The sequence below is a fragment of the Colletotrichum aenigma genome, assembly GCF_013390185.1.
Source record: "Colletotrichum aenigma strain Cg56 chromosome Unknown KSG_Cg56_contig09, whole genome shotgun sequence".
NCBI lineage: Eukaryota > Fungi > Ascomycota > Sordariomycetes > Glomerellales > Glomerellaceae > Colletotrichum > Colletotrichum aenigma.
This window is the reverse complement of record NW_023500915.1, coordinates 4,020,840-4,043,917: the sequence shown is the minus strand read 5'-3', so window position 1 is coordinate 4,043,917 and position 23,078 is coordinate 4,020,840. Positions and strand designations below refer to the sequence as shown.

Here is a 23,078-nt window from a genome sequence, read left to right as displayed (position 1 = left end):
GTGGGGCCTAAGGCAGCAACCATCTGCCAGAATGTTTGCCTGCTGGGTGGCCTTATCATCGCCCGCTGAAGAGTAAGGTAGCGCCCGACGACCATCATCAGGGAGCTTTGCGGCGGCCACTCAGTCCCGTCGCATGCGACAAGGCGCAAGATTGCCTAACTGTGGCTCGTGAGGCCGCAGCTCTCAGTGTCAGCCAAGCGAGGGTATCTTGTCGGATAGCTGGCCGTGCCTTTCACATAATTTTCGCCGCGCTGTAAACACCTTCAGACACGTGTGAGCATCTGAGAACTTTGACGATTGGTAAACTTACTGTTTTTCCCCACACCCAACAACCAAGCTCCCAACTACACGTTCTCGGCTTCAAGATGTACTTAGCAATGCAGAAACTAAAGCGTTGAGAACTTACGGAAAACAAATAGTATGATATATGAAAATCTACAATAGTATTGACTAGAACAGTTCAGGCTGGGACAATACCTTGTGACGAACAAAGCGCCAGGCTGTTAGAAGTCGTCGAGCCTCTCGAAATGTGCCAAACTGAGACTCGACCGTTCCTCAAAACGGTCTTTGGCAGAAGCGAGGCTACGTTTGCCGCGTGAAGGTGAGATGCTGTGTGATCAAGGGATGAATGGTCGTTGGAAGTTGGAGCGAAGACGGATGTCTCCATGCCAAGGCATCCACTCAGTGGGCCGTCTGCAGCGCCGCAGTGTGAGGAGCCCCTCGGCAGATTGTCGGGTAAAATGTCCGCCCGGGAAAGAGGGGCCCGAGGAAGGCCTGGGCTGACGGGAAGTGCCCTCTTGCTCTGGTTGCATCATGCTGCTGAACAAACTCCAAAGTCAAAATCAGCCGCCTCGCTGATGCATGCGCGCAGCTCAATTCGACATAGGAACCAAGAAAACATGCATTACACGAAAATCCGATGTTGCCAAACTCTGCCGATGATCATGGCCGCCTTCGCTCCATCACCTGAACCCCTGCCCTGTGGTGACCTACCTGACGGATACCTACGGGCTAGGGAGAGCCCTGAGGGGAACGGCGCTTGCGATTGATGGATTGTCTCCTCTGCCCGCAGATCCCTTATGCTGGAAGCCATCCAGCAGCACAAAGACGCTTTGAGCATGGAGCGGAAACCGACAGAAACGTTCGCAGCCACGCCGCAACCACACGTGGACGCTTCTATCCCGTCTAGCGCGGGTGCTGAAGTTGAGGACGGGAGCCAAAAGACGCGAGTGTCGCACGGAATTTCCCCCCATCTCGGCACCGCAGACCCAAATCAAGCTGTCATAACTCCGGCACAATTTACTCGCTGCAGGCACGGTGCACAAGACAATCAAGACCGCAAGCCACGATTCGGCAGCAGTAACCGCCGTCAACATGTCAGTCCGTCAGTCCGCTGCCGTGTTGACTGGAGAGGAAGTCGTCTCCGGATGACAGACTGGGAATACGGGAGTCGGCAGGTTCAGCTGAGCCGGCATATCGGACGCTCTATCGCCAAAGGACATTGATCTGGATCACAACAATGACCGGTGGCATCGACTGTGTACATCGCCATTCTGACAAATTTCTCTCCACGCGCATCGCTCTCGGTCGCTGGCGCACGCATTCTCGTATCTCGTTTGTATACGAGGCCGTCAGGCACACAACAACACACAGTCAGCTAAACAGGGAAAACACAGCGCCGCCTGAAGAAAGAGGCTCGCAAACTTCTCCCCCTGTCCCCTGCATATCCAAGTCTAACGGACGAAGCGGACTTGTCTCTACAAGGCAGCCTCCCGTTCGGCGGCGTCCCAATGGCAGGCTTCGAAAACAAACTAGAGCTGGCACTTGGCTGTTAGTTCTGGAATTCATCATTCCGGAGACGGCCTCCGGTCTCTCGAAAAGCACTGCTGGAGGGCGAGGAGGAATGCCACTGGCCTGATTTATGCGGCCCGAACAAGAGACTCTAACAAGCGCTCCCCACCTCGACTGGTATCCACCCACCGCTTCACGGGCCAGTGCCAGGCCAGGACAGAACAGCACCTTGGATTGGCGGCAAGATGTCCAGAGAGCTCTCTCCCATTCCCTCTCTCGGAGTGGGCGGATCGACACAGGCTCAGACACTGGCGGGCGGTGCTAATGCAGGGCGCCTGGCCTTGGCGGCCTTAGCGAGCTGCTTGACGGGTACAGCATGCAATGGCCCCTGTTAAGCACTGCTTGGCTGCGGGTGTCGTCGACCCCAAAGACGCCCCGGCCCAGACCAAACCTCGTTTTTCCTTGGCTTGAGTTCTCTGAGCTTCCTTTTTGGTCGATTCACATGGGCGGATAACTTCTCTCCAAACCCCCTCGAGCCGACGTCCACGCCTCCGATCCACCCTTTCCGACCGGGTGACAGCACGGTAGTGAGGGGACGGACTGCAGGTCTTTAATGACTTCTGATAATCGCCGATATTCACACGGTGATATCATGACGAGAAGTTGGCTGAAACGCACCACCAGCTCCCGACCGGCCAAATGACCTCGAATTCCCCGGACCCTAGGACGCCGTGTTCAAGATTCCTGTTTTCGGCTCCAGGATGCCGCACGAGAGTATTCTCGGGCGAGGTCGCACGCTCCATGAGATGAAGGGATTTGAACCCACGTTGTACTGCTCTGGCTGGTATGGAAGAAAGACAAAGTGTGACGGCGCACCATCTATGAGCTGACAACATGGTCTTCTCCGTCCGAAGTACCCGAATTTTGACATCTGCCAGACGGGGCAGCACCGAGGTTTGTCCCGACAACGGATATCCCAGGAGGATCTCTTGCCTCTTTCACAATTAGAACTCGCAGTGACAGCGACGCCGTTCTGCACCAAGGGATACCAAAAAGCAACGAAAAAAAACTGTCTTGGTCGTGCAGAAAGTCCGGGCCTCTGTCGACCACCGGCTAGAGAGTCCACAGCTCTAGGGATGGGATCAAGACATGGAAATCTCCTCCAAGCTCTCGCCAGCCAATCTCAACCTGAGGAATGCTGGCCCCTTTTCCTTTTCCACGTTAGGGACCATGTTTGCTACTCCAACGTTCCAATAGGCATCGAATTCTCCTCAGCCAAAGGGACGAATCCTAATGTCCCGTTTGCCCATCGATCGCAGATCCGCACCATTCGTCCACGTCGTCCACCAATACCGTCCTCCACGTCGACTTGCACATCCACAGCCAGCAAAGCCGGCCAACCCCTCTCGGATCGATCGAAGCACAACCCTGGTTCGCCCCCTCTTCCGGCCCCTCACCAGCCCACAGCCAACGCTACGGCACGGCAAGTCAAGACAGCCTAAGGACTGGCCAAGTCCAGGAACCGCCTTCAGTGCCGGCCACCCGCAGCCTCCGTTTCCCCGCCGCGCGCCCACTACCACAGCACGCCGCACCACCACTACCACCACCACCAACAACACCAACCACACCAGCAGACGACTGACCGCTGCTAATGCATACCCAAACAAGACTTTCTCTCTCGGTCTGCCTCCGCAGCCCAAGCATCTCACTAAACAAGCCCAACTGAATTCAAGTTCAACATTCCACCTGATTCGCTTCGGCCGTGGTACCTGATCGGCAGTAGCCACACCACACCGCATTCAAGACACACATCAGGGCCTTCCAGCTCTGGGCTGGTTCTCGCAGCAGCGTAGCGGTTCGCTGCACAAGCCTCTTGTCTCAACACAAGACAGGCCGGTGGTCGCATCCAATCCAGCACTCTATCCTCGGTTTCTCAATCATCAATCGCTCTACGCTACGACGTCTGACAGGCCAAGAGCTCTCGGCGTCTTTTTGGGGCAAATCAACATATTTGGTAAACCCGAGCACAGAATAGAGTGTTTTTCCAAAATAGCCGGCAAGCAACCCCTTCGCCTCAAGCCCCCGGTTCGTCCGAATCGCTAGCAGACGGTATCCTCACCCCTCACCAATGACTCGACGGGGGAAACCTGTGCTCTACCTCTGACATCACAAGGCCCGGTGAAGAGTCCAGTGACTTTGACTTTGGGCCTCACAGCTGCCCTGCTGTGCCGCACTTGGATCATCCTAGTCGAGGGGTGTCCCCAGCCCAGCCCTGTTGCTGGAGGCGACCTCCCAACCACCCGAACCCTGGTCTTGCGCACAACAACCATCACTCATCCACCCACCACAACATCATACCAGCCAGCTAGATGGATAAACATGCGGGCAAAGTGGCTGTGGAGTTGACACAAGTGTGGCATAGCGAGCTGCAAGTATATGCAGTCTCGCTTTGTTGAAGGTACCGTTTGCATGCAGTCTGCATGCCTCTGTACAAGGCCAGGACCATGGGGGAAAGACACAACTCCGGCCCATACATACAAACAGGACGGCTACTTACACCACACAACAACACTACTGCAATCCTAAGCACATTTGCTCCATCATATCCACATTCTAGACGTCAAAGACGCGCAATATCCATGACTGAAGCTTATCTGCTACCCTAATCGCTGTCCTTACTCACGCGGCTCCCTCGTTCTGTATATGAACCCCCAGCCCTCCCTCCATCATCTCTCCCTCTGCTCTCTAGGATTCACCTCTTCCATCCCTGGCAATACTCTCGCTCATAGGTCCACCCTAAACCAACCTGCCTGCCACGTTTTGTTCACTGTTCTTACTTACCACTTTTACCTTCCACCGACCCTTCGACACTCATTATCCACAACATCGCGTGGCTGGGCTTAGGCAACAGTTGAACACCACCTCCATCCGAGCTTGAAGTACCGACGGAAGAACAAGGCCCTACCCGATCTCACACTCCCGTCATCCCACGCGGCAGCTGCACAGAGGAAACCACACCCAAGGAAGCACCCGCCTCTTTTGTGCTTTGTGAACGAATTCATTGTTGGACCAAGCGGGTCAGAAACTTTTGGGGACACCATTCACCACCTCATCTCTGAAAAAAAAGATCTTGGCTGTGGAAGATTTTCTCTGGCTACAACAACAACTTGCTCCTCAACCAAGCAATTTCGACCTTGTTGTGACCTCGACAGATCAGCATACTCTTACAAAAACCACACACCGCCTACTCGCTCTCACAACCTCAGGTATGTCAACATCACTTCTTTGGCTCCATCGTCTTCATCGTGGGATGGCCGTCGGCGCCTCCCTCGTTGTCACTTCCAGTTTCTATCGCCACGTTTGCGCGATCCGCCTTCCGAATTTCACCAAAGTCAGGTGCCTCTGATGGTCACCAGCGAGAGAAGCCGGGATTCATTGAGATCCCGGTTGCCCGAGTCTCTCCCGCTCATGACGAATTGGCCTGGTCTTTTCTGAATCTTCACATTTCCTTCGTCTACAAAAAGTCACGATTCGCCTTTTTGTGGAATCTTTTTCTAACAAACAAATTTTCAGACAAGATGATGTACTCGGCTTCCGTTCTCGCTACCCTAGCCAGCGCCGTTATGGCCATGCCCCAGGCCGGCAGCGCCGCCCTTGCTCCTAAGGAGGCTGCTCCCGCTGGCTGCCAGACCTCGTACTCTGGCAACTTCGGCATCACCATCGTCGGTCTCGGCAAGCGCAGCCTCGAGGTAGGATCATCCGTTGCCAATTATGAGAGCTCCTGCTAACAAATCACCAGACTCGCAGCAACTGCGGCCAGAAGGGCGCTCTTGACCTGACCCTGAAGGACAGTGTCCTCACCGACTCCCAGGGCCGCATTGGATCCATCGTCGCCAACTACCAGTTCCAGTTCGACGGCCCTCCCCAGTCCGGTGTCATCTACACCTCTGGCTTCTCCGTCTGCGGCAACGGCTCCCTCGCCCTCGGTGGCTCGACTACCTTCTACCAGTGCCAGTCTGGAGACTTCTCCAACCTGTACGATAGAAGCTGGGCTCCTCAGTGCTCTCCCATCCACCTGAGCGTCCTACCTTGCGGCTCTGACGCCCCTGTTCCCTCCGGCAACATCGTTGGAACCACCATGGTCGCCACCACTGTCGTTACCGTCATCGGTGACGGTCAGCCCCAGGTCGTCCCCACCACCGTCCCCGTCCCCATCTGCCAGATTGGCGATGGCCAGATCCAGGGCCACACGACTCCCTGTGGAGAGCTCCCCCCCGTCACCGTCACTCCCGCTCCTCCCGCTCCTCCTGCCCCGTCTGCGCCGGCTCCTTCTGCCCCCGCTGCGCCTCCCCCGGGAACTCCTGTCGCTCCCCCCGCTGCGCCTCCCGTCACCACCCCGGCTGCTCCCCCCGTCCAGCCGTCTCAGCCTGCCGCTTCGCAGCCCCCTGTCGCTCCTCCTGCCGTCAACACCACCACTACCGTCCAGCCCCCGGCTACCACTGCTCCCGCCACGCCCTCGAGCACGACTCCCGCCGCTCCTCCTGTCGCCGCGGGCCAGCACATTGTTCCGGCTCCTTTCGTTGCCTTGGTCGCTGGTCTGATGGCCGTTGTGTACATGATTTAATGACAAGCGCCATGTGCCTTTTGGCTTTCGGGGGGAAAGACCTCATCGGGTCTCGGAGGAGATAATGTTTCGCTTACGATTCTTCACTTGGCCTGTTTTGGGCATTTTAATGGAATGAATACCATCACGAGATACACGGCTTTTGTCTTTGGGGATTGGGCTGGACAGGTTTGCAGGCTTGTAAACGGATTAGGGAGAAATATAATTCCCCGGGTAGTAATCCCAATAGACTAAAACGAGCAGTCTTCTACTGCAAAACCTTTCAGTGCCGTTTGATGTGAACATGATTCTGATGTGTGACATGCGAGTCGGTGATACGGAGCAGTTGAAGCAGCTCCAAACCACCTCAGGGAAGGCGGGGGGTGGGTAGTCTGCAGGGATCATCCATTGCATGGGTGCACAGACCAACTAACCGTGCACCTCGAATTCTAGCACGCGCCTTTCCCCAGTGACGTCTTTTGCCCATTTCTTCCACTTCCACTTCACCCCAAACCAACCACCCCCAACCCTCAAAATGTCCGAATACTGGAAATCAACGCCGAAATACTGGTGCAAGCACTGCGGCATCTTCGTCCGCGACACCAAAATCGAGCGCCAGAACCACGAAGCCACCGGCAAGCACCAGGGCGCGCTCAAGCGCTTCCTGCGAGACCTCCACCGCGGCCATGAGCAAGAGGAGCGCGACAAAGACCGCGCGCGCCGCGAGATTGAGCGCCTGAAGGGCGTCGCCTCGGGATCTTCATCATCATCTACGTCATTTGCGAAGCCAGGCTCGAGCAGCAGCGCGCCGGCACCGGCGCCCGGCGGGACGGAGGCGGCGAGGAAGAGGCAGATGGAGCAGCTCGCGGAGATGGGCGTATCGATACCTACCGAGTTCCGAGGCGATATGGCGATGGCGGGCGAGTGGACCGTCACTGCGACAAAGGTCGTGGACGAGGATGCGGCCAAGGAGAAGCCCGTGGAGGCGAAGGCCGTCGGCGTCCGGAAGCGCGAGCAGACGGAGGAGGAGAAGGAAGAGGAGGACGCCGTGCGGGGGCTGTTCAAGAAGCCCAGGAAATGGGGCGGTATGAGGGCGATGCCGGAGGACGACAAGGAGCTCGACGCGCTGCTCAGCGCCGACACGCTGTTCCGGCCGAAGAAGGAGGAGTCTGCTGCTGCGGAGGACAGTGTCAAGAAGGAGGAGGGCGCAGACGAGGCTGCGGCGGCGGTGACATCAGACGTGCCCGCTATCAAGGCTGAAGAGGACGAGGCTGGCGACAAGCTTTCGGCAGCGGCGTTGGGGCCAATCGCCGATGCCGACGGGGTGAAGAAGGAGGAAGACGGCGTGGAATCCACGGAAGCCGCGGCACCTGCTGTGGTGTTCAAGAAGCGCAAGGCCAAGAACATTCGGCAAAAGTGATTTGCTGTGGGGAATATCTGGGGTTCAGTCAGGGGTGGCACAATTTGCATAGCGAAGGCGTTCTGGGGGCTGCTCCCAAAGAGACAGACAGCACCGTTTTTTCTCTCCATCTCATAGACACCGCTCGGACATACGACCTGTCATCCTTTCTTCTTTTTGGATGATGCCATTACACGGAAAGCCTCGGTTCATCTTGACATGCGCAGGTTGCAATTGCGCCCTCTAGAGTTTCATCGGTGCGGTCGATCAACGAATCCTCCTCACTCGGGCGGCAATATCACGAACCCGTGCCAATGGCAGTCAAGCCACGAAAACACAGCGATTGAACACAGTACGAATTAACACCGAAGGGTATATTCGCACAAGCCGGGGCCTGAGAAATTAGCGGGGTGAAAGTCCAGCAGCCGCACGTGACCGCCACTCAACAGCAGACGGGACCGTATTCGTAGACGGGGTCTACCTGGTCGCTCCATGTAAATGGAACGACACACCGTTGAACATCCTTTTCCTTGGCCCGGCTGGGGGTGACTCCAATCAACCCGCAGAAACCCCAAAAAGGCAAATTTCATTCTCACCTTCACACACACAACTCAACTCACCGGCCCCGTCTTTCAATGTCCGCCTCATCTTGACTACGCCACAAACCAGAAGACAAAAACTCTCAACAATGAGGCGTCCCGATGCAAAAGACGATGGTGTCCCCCCCAGCAGCTAGTCCGTCCTCAATATCCCCGGCCAGCAGCTCCCACCTCGGCAAGCGCACCGAACTGAGCAGCGAGGACGCGGCCGACAACAACAACAACAACCATGACGGAGGCAAGCCGACCTCCCGCCCCAAACGCGCCCAGGTCTCCCGCGCCTGCGCCCGCTGCAAGAACCTCCGCCGCGCCTGCAACGAGTACCGCCCCTGCAAGCGCTGCGTCGATGCCGGCCTCGGCGACCAGTGCCTCGGCCTGCCCGGCCCCGTCTCGCTGGCCTGGGTCTCGGACGGCAGCCAGGCCTTCGGTCATGTCCCGCACGAGGCCGTCCAGCGCATGGCCGAGCTGCTGCCCGCCCGCGTCATGGACTACTGCGTCGACCGCTTCTTCGCGCGCCTGCACCCGACGATCCCGATCCTGACGCCCGAGTACGTGGCGCACCTCAAGGTCGTTGCCGGGCCCAGCGGCGAGCCCGGCATGGAGGCCCACTGCCTGCTAACGGCCGTGTGCGCGCTCGTCCTGCTGCAGGTCGAGGAGCCGGAGAGCCTTTTCGTGCGCGGGCTGATCCCGGAGAAGAACGCGCTGCACGGCCGCATGCTCTTCGAGGAGGCGCTCGCCGCGCACCGCAACTTTGCGCGCCGGAGCAACCCGAGCTTCGAGCAGTGCCTGCTGACCTTCTTCCTGTACGCGTGCCATTCGGCGCTGTTCCACCACAGCCAGGCGTTTCTGTTTCTCCGCGAGGCGACGACGCTGTTCCTGCTGCTGCGGATGAACACGGAGTCGGCGCCGCGCGCGCTGGCGGACCGGCTGTTCTGGGTGCTGCTGGTCTCGGAGCGGTCGCACGGGATCCGGTACCGGCGGCCCGTGACGCTGCAGATCACGGCGGAGAGCCCGGCCATGGACGAGGGGGACCCGCACCTGCTTTCCGGGTTCTGGAGCCTGGCGGGGCTGTTCGCGCCGCTGGACACGAGCTTCATCGCGCTGCTGAACCAGGAGAAGGTGGCGACGCCGCCGTCGAACGCGGCGCTGACGCTGATCGAGACGGCGGTGAACTCGGCGCTGCGCGCGAGCAGCGAGCTCAAGGACACGCAGAAGGCGAATCTGAGGGTCACGCAGCTGTGGCTGCGCATCATCCTCTGGCAGCTGCGGCTGCGGTTCGGGTATTTGCAGGTGGCGGAGGAGGCGGCGCAGAGCAGCATGACGTACCACTACCCGCTGGAGGTGGCCAAGGACCTGGTGCTCTCGACGCGGGACCTGCCGGTGGACAGCATCAAGGTGCACGGGGTGGGACTGACGGAGAAGCTGTTTGACATTGCGAGCGCGGCGGTGGATGTGTTGGCGAGGGTGCCGATCACGCCGAGTAGTCCGCACAGGATGGGCGCGGGCCCGGAGGATGATTTGAATTATATGCGGCGGCTGATTACGAGGCTGCCTGGGGGAAACTCTATATATGACGAGTTGTTGGATAAGCATATCCAGCAGGCGGTGCCGAGTATGGTGCTCGGAGGGGGGACGCCGGGGCAGTCGGGGCATCCGACGTGAGGTGTGTATATCACAGGAAAAGGGGGAAAAGCATGGGGATGTTCATTAGGCATGGTTACGCTAGGGATACTATCTAGTGGTACACAATATCCAGGGTATTTAACGAGTTTTCTTTTTCAACCAGATTTCATTGTACATCAAAAAAAGGACATTCAATGCTCCTCGACGAGCTTCTTCTCGCTGCTGAGCTCCCGCGAGTACGGGTCGATCTTTGTGCTTGCAAACTTCCTCGCCGAGACGCCGTGCTCGAAGAGCAGGTCCAGCTCGGCGTACGTGCGGCCCTTTGGCTCGGGGACGCGGAAGTAGACCCAGACGGAGGACAGCAGGCAGGTGCCCGCCCAGAAGAAGGCGGTGCGGGCGCCCCAGTCCCACGCGGTGGACGAGAGCTGGTAGTTTGTCATGACGTTCACGAAGATGTTGCTGGCGTTGTAGCCGGCGCGGGCCATGACGATGGTCTTGGCCTTGAGGCGGGTGGAGGACAGCTCGGAGATGAGGGAGTAGGTGACGGGCCCGACGGTGAAGTCGTAGACGAAGGTGAAGATGATGAGCATGGCGGCGATGGCCCAGACGGCGGCGTTGGTGCCGGAGAAGGAGAGGCAGCCGACGATGAGGAGGAGGGTGAACTGCGCGCAGAGGCCGGAGAAGTGGATCGTCCGGCGGCCGAGCTTGTGCATGAGGAACCAGGAGCCGGCGGTGCCGACCATGCCGAGGGCGTACTGGCCCATGGAGAGGGAGAAGGAGTTGTTGGCGTCCATGCCGGCCTGGACGAGGAAGTAGGAGAAGTAGCCCATGAGGTTCTGGCCGCCGAGGGTTTGGACGAGCCAGATGCCGATGACGATCTCGGTGCGGCGCAGGTCGGTGCCGCGGAAGCAGTCGGCGTAGGTGACGCCCTCCTTGACGCGCTTCTCCATCTCGTTGGTGTGCTTGATCATGGCGATGGTCTCGTCCGGGTTGAAGTTGGGCTGGTTGCGGGAGGTGAGGCGGAGGAGGGACGCTCTGGCGGCGGGCTTGTTGTTGTGGCGGACGTACCACCAGGGAGATCTGGGGGAGTGTGTTAGTGGGGGGGTTTTGCCGGTGGGATGTAAGTGAATCCTGGGTGAGAGGAGGTGAGACTCACTCAGGGGCGAAGCAGACGCCGACGAGGATCGGGACGGGCCAGACCCATTGGACTGCGAAGGGGATCCGGTACGCCCATTCATTGGCGTGTTGGAAGGAGCCCTTGTTGACTGCAGCAGCAAAGAATTGGCCGATGACCTGCGCTTGTTAGTTGCGTCCGTCTGAGAGTGGAGGGAGGAAGCTCACCCAGCACATGTTGATGAACGTCGTGAGGTAGGGTCTCAGGACGACGGGAGCGACTTCGGAGGCGTATGCGGGAGTTACGCTCTGGAAGGCGCCCCATGGGATTCCTGGCCACCGTCAAAAACGAGGAAGTCAACTACAGACATCCTCAAAACTTACCACAGAGGACCTCTCCCAGCACCAAGATCTTCACGTTCGGCGCAAAGAACAGCACGAAAATGAAGGCAATCATCAACACCAGGAACCCAATGGTGGTCATCTTGTACCCGTACCGATCGGCGGTCCAACCGGCGAGGATGAGGCCGATGATTTCTCCACCGCGGGCACCGTTGGACAGCCCGGACTGCCATGCGGCGGAGAGAATATACTTGCCCTGGGCCTCGCTGTACGCTCCGTACTTTTGGTTGAAGTACTGCGAGGAGTAGAGGTTGGAGAGCAGGGCGAGGTCGTATCCTTCCATGATGAGAGTCGAGGAGAGGAGGATGGACCAGGCGATGGCCTTGGGGTAGGTCGTGATGGCCTCCAGGAGGGTCATTTGGTGCTCCGAGTCGGCGGCCTGCTTTGCCTCGGCCGCGAGATCTTCGGGATGGACGGCATTCGGAGAAGCAGCGTCGGCGTGCTGGTGGACGCCCAGTTCCTTGTCCTCCGCCGAGGAGGCGGGCTTTGAGTCGGACATTTTGGCAAGGTTTGGAGTGACCCCTGAGATTGGCGGGAATATTGGGTGTAAATGGAGGATGGATGAGACCGCGAGGCGAGAGGAGATCGGGTTGCGCGGGAAGGAGTCGCCTGGAGGAGGAATTTAATCGAACAGGGAGGGCATTCGCGCCTTTATTTATCCTCGCCGAAGGACACCATGAATGCAGGAGCTGAGGAGACAGCGACAGCCAGAAGGAGGTGGTAGTCAAAGTAACATGGGGATCGAAGAAAAATTGGACAAGCACAAAAAACGCTAATTAGTAGAGAGTAACGAAAATGCCCAGGAATCTGCACCGTGCACCTCCAATGGGGGACGGGATGGGACGCCTGATGAGTCGACCGCGGGCTGCCGGCTCGTGCAAGATTGGATTGGCGTGATACTGAAGTCCCAGGTTTTGACGGCCGTCTGTAGACTTGTCGGTGCCAATGTTCGGGAGTGCATTGTGTGTGTTACTAGCATTGTGTGTCTCTGTGTGCAGAGTGTGGTGATCTGGACATGGGTGCCGGAGTGGAATCGCCTGAGGAGAGCAAGAGCCGAAGCGGATGTGCATATGCACGGCCGGGGGCCCGTTGCTGGGCACGTCGATGGTCGAATGAATTGGCTTTTCTCAACTTCATGGGGGGGGGGGACTGGATGCGTGGAACGCGTGTGGAATCGGCCGCCGAAAGACAAAAAAACACTGTGAGTAGGTAAGTCGAAAGGGAATATTGTGGAGAAGCGGAGGATGAGGGGGATCGGGGTTGGTTGATGGACCGAGTCTCTGTGGGGTGGTCGGCAGCACACGAGATTGGGTGGTTCAAGTCGAGAATGCTCTCGACACCCGCTTCTGATCAAGAACAACATCAACAGCTTCACTGGAATAGGGATATGAGCCAGCCACCGGGTTCTAGGTCTGGTGATCGTGTTCCATGATTCACGCCAAGCTGCGCCCGGTTCCCATTCTGGAGACGGGATGCCAGCAGCACACGAGGGCGCAACAGGAGACTCCGCAAGTGACATCTGCGGCCGTGTGAGCCCATGACGCTATTCGCATCTGACGAGGTTGAAACTAAATTGGCCCCCCGCAGACGGGGACCACCATCTGAGCGGCTGAAATCCCTTAGGCCCCTGGGGTGCGTCTCCGAGTCTTCGCAAAAGTTTCCCCAGATTCGGGTCGTCAGTTACACAAACCATTTCCAGACCATCCACCTTTTTTCTCCAGACCCGGCCCCGAACCCGCCCATCACCGGTCTGGCCCCACTGAGGGATCCGCAGCACCTGATTGGCGGGCAGCCCTGACGTGGGTGGCTCCCGGCAGAACAGGAGGCGCGGAGGGCGGTGCGGAGTCTAGCGGAGGTTCTCCGAACCCCAAATTCTCCCACTTTCAACCCCGACAGGGATGGCGGAGTCTCCGCGTCCTTTTTTCTTCAGGAAAACGTTTCCTCAACGTGCTTTCGCGACCCGTTCACGCGTTCCAGCATCATCCGCTGCCCGTCATCAGCGGGAAGGCGGAGTTTAATTGAGGCGATCCAAAGCTTCGGAAAAGAAACACGCTCATGCGCGCCGTGTGACACCCGCCTGAAACCTCCCCTCCTGCCCTCCGCTTTCTTCAACAGCGCCTCTCGCCCGCCGGCAACCACACCTCGGGAGGGTCTAGAGGGGGCAATCCATGGTCCATGGGGTAGCAGGGCGGGGAAAACCGCTGCCAGTTGTGATCGGAATCTCCACCGAGATTGGATCAAACTTATCAACCGACTCGACGATGCACCGCACCGCGTCTCTCTCTCTCTCCCCTTCGCGGCCCTTTTGCGGAGTGATTCCCACGAGGGGTAACCTGCTTCATGCACCACAGCTACTGACCACAGGACCCCGCGCGCAGACGCTTCAACCTCCCCACGCTTTTCTTACTCTTCTGGTTCCTCGTTTCCCACTTTCGGATGCATGGGCCGTCATGTTGCCACGCCATTTGTCTGCCACTGCCGCTGATCGCGGTCGTCCACTTCCGACGACGCCTAGTCTTTCCGCGCCTGGTCAAAATGCCATTCTCTCCCGCCGCCGCGTCTGATCTTTGACTCCACGTCACTCTCCCACGTTCTCTCGCCATTTGCCCCCTCATTCTCTCTTCGCCTCTCTCCTCTTTGCTTTCCGCCCTATGGTCGTGTGGCTTAACACAGAGTAACAGACACGCACCATGGGATCTCTCGTCTGGGACGACGAGAACCGCTGGGTGGGCAAGCAGCCCTGGTGGAAGGACGCAACCTTCTACCAAGTCTACCCAGCCAGCTTCAAGGACTCGGACGGCGACGGCTGGGGCGACCTCCCCGGCCTCATCGCCGAGGTCGACTACCTCCACGACCTCGGCGTCGACGTCGTCTGGGTCTCGCCCATCTTCGAGAGCCCCCAGAAAGACATGGGCTACGACGTCTCCGACTACCAAAAGATCTACGCCCCCTACGGCACCGTCGAGGACGTCGACACCCTCCTCAGGGAATGCCACGCCCGCGGCATGAAGGTCATCCTCGACCTCGTCGTCAACCACACCTCCGTCGAGCACGAGTGGTTCAAGCAGAGCCGCTCTTCGCGCGCCAATCCCAAGCGCGACTGGTACATCTGGAAGCCCGCCCGCTACGACGCCGACGGCGTCAGACACCCGCCGACCAACTGGCGCGGCTACTTCGCCGGCCCGACGTGGACCTGGGACGAGCAGTCGCAGGAGTACTACCTGCACCTGTACGCGCCCGACCAGCCCGACCTCAACTGGGACAACGCCGCGTGCCGCGAGGCGATATACGAGGACACGATGCGGTTCTGGCTCGAGCGCGGCGTCGACGGGTTCCGTATCGATACGGCGAACAAGTACTCCAAGCGCACCGACTACGTCGACGCCCCCGTCACGGACCCGACCTCGCCGCACCAGCCTGCGCCCGAGATGTGGTGCAACGGCCCGCGCATCCACGAGTTTATCCACGAGATGAACCGCAAGGTGCTTGCGCCGTATAATGCGGTGTCGGTCGGCGAGCTGTCCCTGACGCCGCACCCGTCGCAGGTGATCCCGTACGTCTCGGCCGCGGCGCAGGAGCTGGACATGGTGTTTGAGTTTTCCGTCATCCGGCTCGGGAACGGCAACGGATTCGGGGGGAAGTACCTCTTCCAGCCGTTCCCGCTGTCGACGTTGAAGAGTTACACGGCGACGTGGCAGTCGTTCATTGAAGGGACGGACGCGTGGGCTACCGCCTTCTGCGAGAACCACGACAATGGGCGCGCAGTCTCGAGGTTTGGCGATGACTCGACGCCCGAGCTGTGGAAAGCTTCGTGTAAGACGATTGCGATCTGGCAGGCTACCATGTCGGGCACATTGTTCCTGTACCAGGGCCAGGAGATTGGCATGACCAATATGCCGGCCAGTTGGGGCATCGAGGAGTACAAGGACATTGAGAGCGGTAATTTTTACTCTGAGGCCCTGGACTCGGGCGATCAGGAGCGGATCGCAAAGACCATGGACGGGCTGCGCATCTTGGCGAGAGACCACGCGCGGATACCCTTCCAATGGGACGATAGTCCGAACGCCGGGTTCACGAAAGAGGGCGCCAAGCCGTGGATGCGAGTGCATGACGACTACAAGGCCATCAATGCCGCAAAGCAGCGTGGTGACCCGGATTCCATTCTCGAGTTTTACAAGAAGGTTCTCAAGTTGAGGAGGCAGTACCGCGATATCTTCGTGTTCGGATCACATAAGCTGTTGGATCCCGAGAACGAGAAGACGTGGATCATACTGAAGGAGAGTGCTGCGCCGGTGAAGGGCCGTGAGGGCGTCAAGCGCAGGGCTCTTGTAGTGATGAACTTCTCCAAGGACGAGGAGACCGCCGGAGATGTGGCGGCCATGCTCGGCTGTGACGCTGGTGAAGTCAAGCTGTTGGCTGGCACGAGAGAGGGAGGCGGGCTTATCAAGGGGATTGCGCCTGCGTTGAAGGGATGGGAGGCGAGGGTTTATACCAATTTCGAGATTTAGAGCGATGTTCTGTGAAAGAACCAATAGACGATAAATTATTTGCGATCTGATCCTAGGTCAATTGGCGTGTATTAAGCACTGTGCGCTGAGCACTCGACTGACGAAATGATCGAGTCGAAAGATCGCACACGTCAGTAGATCAAACCTATGTGGATAGATGATGGCTTGAGGTTACCATTTCCCGAGACCGATGGGCCCGACACACGACCAATGCTTATAAGCCAGCTTATTGTTCTCGACCTCGTCCACGATAGCCACGGCCGTATCCTCGTTGTAAATGCCGCCGTAGATGGCTTGGTACCCCGGGCTGTCAAGCTCGTCCACATACACTTCGTACTTCGCAGTACGGATCCCTGGTAGGTTGAGTCAGCGCAAAAACCCGGATGTCAGAATTGTTCCTCACTCACCTTTGTCTCTCAGCAACCGCGGAGGCGATAGAAATGACCAAGACTTCTCAGTCACGCCTTCCCACAGGTGTAAAGCGACGCGCGACCCCGTGATTAGGCCCTTTGCGTCATGAGATGTCATGAACCTGCGTGCGCGGGAGAGAAACAGGCGCGCAAACGGGCGGAGAATCCAGGAGAACCCTGGCTTGCGTCAGCGAAGTTCGCACTGCAATGGCTGGGACGCAGGCGCGGAGGTCTCACATCCAGGATGCTCTAAATTGTTGCGCGCCCATCTGAAGATCCGGGAGAAAACAGCTAGTGTTGTGCTGCCGTGGTCTGACGCCCGAGAAATCATGTATCCGAGATGCTGGTCTGACCATTTATACCTATGATTCGGTCAACATCTCGCGCTGAATGTGATTCCAGCTGGACAGAAACATACCAAGCACCATAAGGGAAATCTGGTTCATCTGCAAAAGACGAGCCGTCTTTGTGGTGCAAAGAGCCAGCACCGCCTTCAAATGTCCCACCCAAAGTCAGCATACTACTCATAGATGTCTTGCAGGGAAGCCTACCAATAACAATGAAAGAACCTCGATGATTCGATCGGAGTAGAGCAGACTTGATTCTCGCATGCGTCTCTACACATTCGTAGTAGATCGCCCGCAAGTTCCCCGGGGGCGGTCCATACGCGCACACAATCGCGTCGTAACCGCGTGACAGCGCCGCCGAGAGCTCGTTGATGGAGTTGAAGTCAACAGACTCCGCCGTGTACTCGCCTGGTGTCTGCCACTCGCGAGGCGGGTTGCGTGAGAGGCCTACAACGGAGTGGCCGCGAGACAGGAGCTCGTCGACGACGCAGGAGCCGCATTGCCCCTTAGGACCAAGAACGGCAACCCTGAGCCTTTTGGTGGTAGACATGACGAGAAGGTCTTGGCAGGTCTAAGTGATTTGAGGTTGTGATAGAGTTCGGGGCTGCAACTCTCCCATATTGATGGCGATCATTTTATGACGGATTCTTCGAACCAACTTGACCATCACCCGAAGTGACGGAGCGGCGCCACCCGGTTCTTCGGGGCTTGCTGAACCCCGGAATTTTCCCAATCTGCTCGCTTTTGGCAGTATTCGGACATGGATACTAGGCTCGGGGAATTTTTATCGGAGGGTGCGGGAACGATTCCGATTGAATCTCCGGAAATCGTGTCCCCAGGACCTGTTCTGGATCCATGCATGCAGTGGTCATTACGCAGTACGTTATGAGGAAGTGTGACGGGGCACACCCGTTGCCTGAAAACCAAATAGATTTGATAGACGTCTCCCCGTACTCACACGAGTTTGCGGCGCAAGACAGTTCGAGGCAATTGTTTTACAAAACTTAACATGATGTCGCGGCACTTTTTTCGGCTCCTATGTCTCTATGTCTCTTCTTTCTTTTAGCCGCGGCGTCTCGGCGAGGATACTAAGAAAACCCCAACCTGTGTTTCGCTGTCGGGCTCAACTGTCATTTTGAGGAACCCTTTTCCCGAGATGGACATTACCCATTACGTTACCGTCTTTGAACGTTGAACATCGAACGTCATCCCGAGGCGTTCGCATCATTCGTATCATTCGCGACTAAAAAGAGGAACAAAGCTAGGCAGTCCTAAGCTGGCGGGAATATTCTTTCACGACGATGCTTATTTTTCCCACAGTTACAATCGTGTGCTCACGCTAGAATCCCGCTTTCAATTTAATACATTGTCGCATTCACTATGAATCAAGATCAGTTTGAGAAGGAACTCGCCCACCAACTGGAGATCAAAGACCAAGCGCTGCGTCTTACCCGATGTAAAAATGGCATATCAATCGACAGCGAGAAGGCGAGTTTCCCAGGTTTCCGCCAACAGAAGCGCGATTTCAAGGCCGGACAGCAAGTTGAGCCGGGCGCGCTTCTTCTGAGCTCAGACCTGGTGATGCATGAAAGCGTGCCCATGCAGGTGGATGACGGCACCACTCTTTACAGCGACATTTTCCTCCCGGCAAGTTTCCAAGATCTGGACTCAAGATACGCCGATCCGGTACCAGCGCGGGTGGCATGGTATGTTTCCGGGTGCTGTCTTGTTGGCTTTGTAGTTGATCGTCGTCGATAGGAGTCCCTACGGAAAGCAAAAGGGCACAACGCTGCTGGACGATTTCCCATTCCGCGCTGGCGTCCCCAAAGAGCACCTCTCCGGCTTGCAGAAATGGGAAGGCCCGGATCCCGACTTTTGGTGCCCGCGAAATTACGCAGTCATCAACGTCGATACGAGGGGTGCGTATGCATCCGAAGGCGATCTCCTCATCATGGGTCACCAGGAGGCTCAGGACGGTGCCTCGTTCATCACTTGGGTTTCGAAACAGCCCTGGTGTAACGGTAAAGTAGCTTTGACTGGGAATAGTTGGCTGGCAATAGCTCAGTGGCGTATCGGAAGTATGCGTCCACCGAGACTGGCTGCACTCGCCCCATGGTAAGCTTTCTTATACGCACTCATAGGGCAGATCTAGCTAAGACCATGAACAGGGAAGGCTTTTCCGACTTCTATCGACACCACATGTTTAGCGGCGGTATTCTGTTTCCGGGTTTTCACGAATCAATTTCCAGTGAGCTCTTTTCAACTGATATACATGTCATTGTTGGCAATCTGCTCACTGAGGTGATCTCTAGATACTCTGGCGACGCAAGGAAAGCTCGAAGACATCACCTCTCACGGTCGTGAGCATCAGCTCTACGATGCGTATTGGGAGGACAAGATTACTCACCCAGAGCGTATCAACGTGCCAGTCTATGCTGCTGCTTCGTGGACGAACCCTGTGCACACCCCGGGAACCTTTGAGGCGTGGGAAACCGTTCCTGACACCGTTCCTAAGTGGCTCAGAGTCCACAACTGCCAAGAATGGCCCGACTACTACGAGGATTGCAACCAGAAAGACCTACTCCGCTTTTTCGACCGCTACCTGAAGGATCAAAAGAACGACTGGGAGACCACGCCCAAAGTCCGTCTAAGCGTGCTGCATTTCGGCTTGGTGAACCAAAAGGATACGGTAGGACGCCCAGAGGCCGACTTCCCTCTGGCGAGGACACATTACACCAAACTCTTCTTGCAGGGAGACAACACTCTGTCACTCAACCCTGATGCCTCCGAATCCGCGTTGCCCTATGATTCCCAATCTGGAAAGCAGACGTTCGTCTACCAATTCGATAAGGCCTGCGAGACGACCGGGTATTTTTGCGCACATCTTGTGATGTCGCGTCCGGAGCATACGGACATGGATGTCTTTGTACAAGTTGAGAAACTGTCAGCCCTCAAGAACCCCCAGGCTGTGCAGACGATCAGGCCTCAAAATGTTGTTTTGCAACGACTTTTGAAGTTCATGCACGATTGGGACATTCTACCTGGTGGTGCCGGCATGGCCTTTCACCGGGGGCCCAGTGGATGTCTGCGTGGCAGCTTTGCCTTGAACCGCGATGAACAGTGCAGCAAGGTTTACAAACCGCATTACACATTCACGGAGAAGGTAAGCCTTAAGAAGGGTGAAAGACGCGCTCTCGATATCCAAATGAGCCCTAGTGGCATGTTCTGGGAGGTAAGTCATAGCATGGTTCAAGCTAGCCACAAGCGTATGCTAAAAAAATGTCTTGAATTTTATAGAAGGCGGATCATCTTCGGCTTGCGATACAAGGCAGTGCGGTTGTCCCATTTGCTTTGCCAGGTTTGGAGATGCACTCTACTGACAACAAGGGCTTGGATGTGGTTCACTGCGGCGGGGATGGTGAGGAAAGCTCGCACCTGTTGATCCCAGTTGTACAGCCATAGTGGTCTCAGACCACCCACTTTATGTTCAAGCTAGAGAAGTTGAGAGAAGAAACGTCGCGACATTAGCATACCATGGGCGAAGGTGGCGCTGAGTGCGGCACGCAGCCAGTAAAAGACGGTCGGCGCCGGTTTGGTATTGAAAGAGGTTTACCGGTTCGAGGTTCAAAGCCCACGTGCTGGGGAGGCAAAAACTTCGTCATCGAGGGCGGCATGGCTTTTGTAGATTCCCAGCGATGATCAGTGGCAGCCACATGGCTGAGCTACCTTAGAACCGTCCGCGTGTCTTTCCGTTTGCGAACAGCTGCGCGCGCTGCGATCGTCGAGCCTTCATCGGTAATTCACCAACGAGAGAAAACAAAGAGAAAGAATAGGTGAAAGCTCTCATATTCGTGCGGGAAAATTGCCACTGTTTAAAATCCAGCTCATATTTACTGTTAGCTGCAGCCGAAGACCAATCCTTTATCATCAGGCCCCAGGGAAGCGGACATTCACGGTCTTCGTACGGCCGGCCATCCACTCTCAAATTCTCATCCGCTGCTATTTGTTGCTTGGTCTCAAAACGTTCTTTCCTAGAACGGCAAACGACGGCAAAACAGAAATAAGCAAAGACGAGAATGAGGTCCTCTCATTTGTTCGCCCTCCTGGTGGGCTGCTTTGCGATCCTAGCCGGTGCTAGCCCAAGTATTTCGGACTACCCTCCATGCGCAGTATGTCTTTCACACCCAAATCCTCTCCATTTTGACTGGAATATAACTAAATTCTGATACACAGGTGGCCTGTATTATTGATGCGCTGCCTCAGTCGCCATGTTCTGGGTTAAACCAGACCTGCCTCTGCGCCGACCCAGTCTTCAACGAGGAAGTATCAGCTTGTGTGAAGCAAGGCTGCACCGTCAGTGAAGCTCTCAGTAAGATAATGGCTTGACAGCATTCACTAAATGCACTTTCTCACCGTCAAGCTAGATGTCGCGAACATGACTTGGGCGGACTGCGGCTTTCCGTTGACAGATAATACAGCTATACCGCGATACCTTACAGGATTTCTCTTCATTTTGCCCGTCACTTTCATATCCATTCGGTTACTGAATAAAGCTATAAGTCCTTCTCTCTGGGGCGCTGATGACGCTTGCGCCCTGGCTGGTTTCGTAAGTGATCCGTACTCATTCGTCAGTGTCGCTCACGAGACCAATTATTGATACCTTGCAGGCATGCGCAACAGCAATGATTCCCATTGTCTATCGACGTGAGAAGAATAACACAGCCTTTTCGGCCATGTCCACAGCTGACAATTTTCTTGGCAGTGCTGGCCCTCGGACTTGGTAGAGACATCTGGACTCTCCAACCTTACAAGATTACCGAATTCCTCAAAGTATGATGGCATCCGAACCCTTCATGCTTCCATGCTCAACGCTAAAGTCTTGCAGCTGGTTTTCACTACCCAAATATTCTACATTACCGGCTTGGCCACCATTAAAGCCTCTATATTATTTTTCTATCTTCGGGTTTTCCCGTCCCTTCCTTTCCGACGTCTCTTGTGGGCCACGCAAGGCTGCAACGCCTTGATCTTCTTCTTATACATCATTCTCACCTTTTCTCAATGCCGCCCATTGCAGAAATATTGGCTGGGATGGTCTGGCAATCAGCCGGGTGTTTGCATGGATTTCAACTTGCTGGTTCTAACACACGTCGGGTTCAACATCGCTTTAGACATCTGGATGCTCATCCTGCCGCTCACGCAGCTGTACAAATTGAAATTGGGATTGAAGAAGAAGGTTGGAGTGATTATGATGTTTAGCGTGGGGCTTTTGTAAGTGAAAACCAGCCCCGGAGTATTGCATCGTCGCTCACCATGCCTACAGTCTGACTGCAGTCAGTGAGTGCCCTTAGAATTCAGGTTGTGGCTCACTTTGCGACTACAAACAACATCACATGTAAGCAGCGTCTTCCCACTCAGGACCGCGATTATAACTAAGAGTCTCAACTGCAGCCGAAGCGCTGTGGGTGTATGTCTGGTCGCTTGCGGAACTCGATGTGGGAGTGTTTGTGGCATGTATGCCTAGCGCAAGTCAACTCTGGAGGCGCATGTTTTCAAAGACCACAAATCGTTCCAGTATGTTACATCATGAAGAACGATCAAGGCCATCAAAAAACCAAACTCTGAAGACCTTTTGCTCCGGTCAACAGCAAACTCGTCTGTGGTGGATCAGTCATTCAAATAGAGCTTCAGAGGGTCAGATGCGCAAACAAGATATTTGCAACAAAGATGCTACGTTTATTAGCCAGCTCTGAGTTTGTTTTGATACGCATGTACATATTCAACAGATGGATCAATCCATGGGCTGCATTAGTGGGCTTTGATAGCCTCAACTGACTTTACATTGAGTTTAGCATTTCCATTAGGAAAAACCAAACTTTTGCTCATCTAGAACGTCTCTTAGATGTTCTCTACCATCCCATCTGTCTGTTTCTATAAAATTAGATGTGTGTTCACTCCAGAATCCTCTATTTAGCTTGTTTTGGCGCTCGTGGAAGGACCTAAGTGTCTCATCATAAGAAGAAACCCGCTTCTCTTGGCCTTCGGCATTCCAAACCTCCCTGTGAAGTACCTCGTTCAACGGCAATCTGGGCTTGATCGTGTTCGAGTAATTTTGATCAGGCTTTCCGACAGTCATGCCAAATAGAGCAATAACACGAGGTGGAAGCTCTAAGAGCTCCGTGAGCTGAGCCGCATTGTTTCGAGCAGCTCCTACGTAGCACATGCCGAGATCCAGCGATCCAGCCGCAATGGCCATGTTCTGGGCTGCCAAGGCTGCGTCAATAGT

General features: G+C 56.2%; 7 protein-coding genes across 7 annotated transcripts; 5 read left to right on the top strand and 2 right to left on the bottom strand.

Annotated features, from left to right (window-relative positions):
- Nucleotides 1-5,369: 5,369 nt before the first annotated feature.
- On the top strand, nt 5,370-6,415 carry CIS3 (Cell wall mannoprotein CIS3; the record flags this gene model as incomplete). The annotated part of the gene is made up of 2 exons (XM_037329015.1): nt 5,370-5,540; nt 5,591-6,415. The coding sequence occupies 2 exons, from the start codon at nt 5,370-5,372 to the stop codon at nt 6,413-6,415; spliced, it is 996 nt and encodes a 331-aa protein (XP_037173024.1).
- A 514-nt stretch (nt 6,416-6,929) lies between these two features.
- Nucleotides 6,930-7,814, top strand: CGCA056_v013771 (Uncharacterized protein; the record flags this gene model as incomplete). Its single annotated transcript, XM_037329014.1, has 1 exon — nt 6,930-7,814. The coding sequence occupies one exon, from the start codon at nt 6,930-6,932 to the stop codon at nt 7,812-7,814; it is 885 nt and encodes a 294-aa protein (XP_037173021.1).
- A 692-nt stretch (nt 7,815-8,506) lies between these two features.
- CGCA056_v013770 (putative sucrose utilization protein SUC1) lies at nt 8,507-10,054 on the top strand (the record flags this gene model as incomplete). Its single annotated transcript, XM_037329013.1, has 1 exon — nt 8,507-10,054. One exon carries the CDS (start codon nt 8,507-8,509, stop codon nt 10,052-10,054), a length of 1,548 nt encoding a protein of 515 aa, XP_037173022.1.
- A 152-nt stretch (nt 10,055-10,206) lies between these two features.
- CGCA056_v013769 (Maltose permease MAL31) lies at nt 10,207-12,029 on the bottom strand (the record flags this gene model as incomplete). Its single annotated transcript, XM_037329012.1, has 4 exons — nt 10,207-11,095; nt 11,172-11,308; nt 11,357-11,460; nt 11,513-12,029. The coding sequence occupies 4 exons, from the start codon at nt 12,027-12,029 to the stop codon at nt 10,207-10,209; spliced, it is 1,647 nt and encodes a 548-aa protein (XP_037173599.1).
- Nucleotides 12,030-14,220: 2,191 nt separating this feature from the next.
- Nucleotides 14,221-16,038, top strand: MAL2-2 (Alpha-glucosidase; the record flags this gene model as incomplete). The annotated part of the gene is made up of 1 exon (XM_037329011.1): nt 14,221-16,038. The coding sequence occupies one exon, from the start codon at nt 14,221-14,223 to the stop codon at nt 16,036-16,038; it is 1,818 nt and encodes a 605-aa protein (XP_037173598.1).
- Nucleotides 16,039-16,209: 171 nt separating this feature from the next.
- On the bottom strand, nt 16,210-17,345 carry CGCA056_v013767 (uncharacterized protein; the record flags this gene model as incomplete). Its single annotated transcript, XM_037329010.1, has 5 exons — nt 16,210-16,391; nt 16,446-16,625; nt 16,686-16,810; nt 16,867-16,939; nt 17,000-17,345. The coding sequence occupies 5 exons, from the start codon at nt 17,343-17,345 to the stop codon at nt 16,210-16,212; spliced, it is 906 nt and encodes a 301-aa protein (XP_037173605.1).
- Nucleotides 17,346-18,175: 830 nt separating this feature from the next.
- On the top strand, nt 18,176-21,631 carry CGCA056_v013766 (putative serine esterase; the record flags this gene model as incomplete). Its single annotated transcript, XM_037329009.1, has 8 exons — nt 18,176-18,501; nt 18,554-18,910; nt 18,964-19,043; nt 19,108-20,027; nt 21,029-21,164; nt 21,220-21,401; nt 21,463-21,499; nt 21,558-21,631. 8 exons carry the CDS (start codon nt 18,176-18,178, stop codon nt 21,629-21,631), a joined length of 2,112 nt encoding a protein of 703 aa, XP_037173604.1.
- Between the last annotated feature and the right edge of the window lie 1,447 nt (nt 21,632-23,078).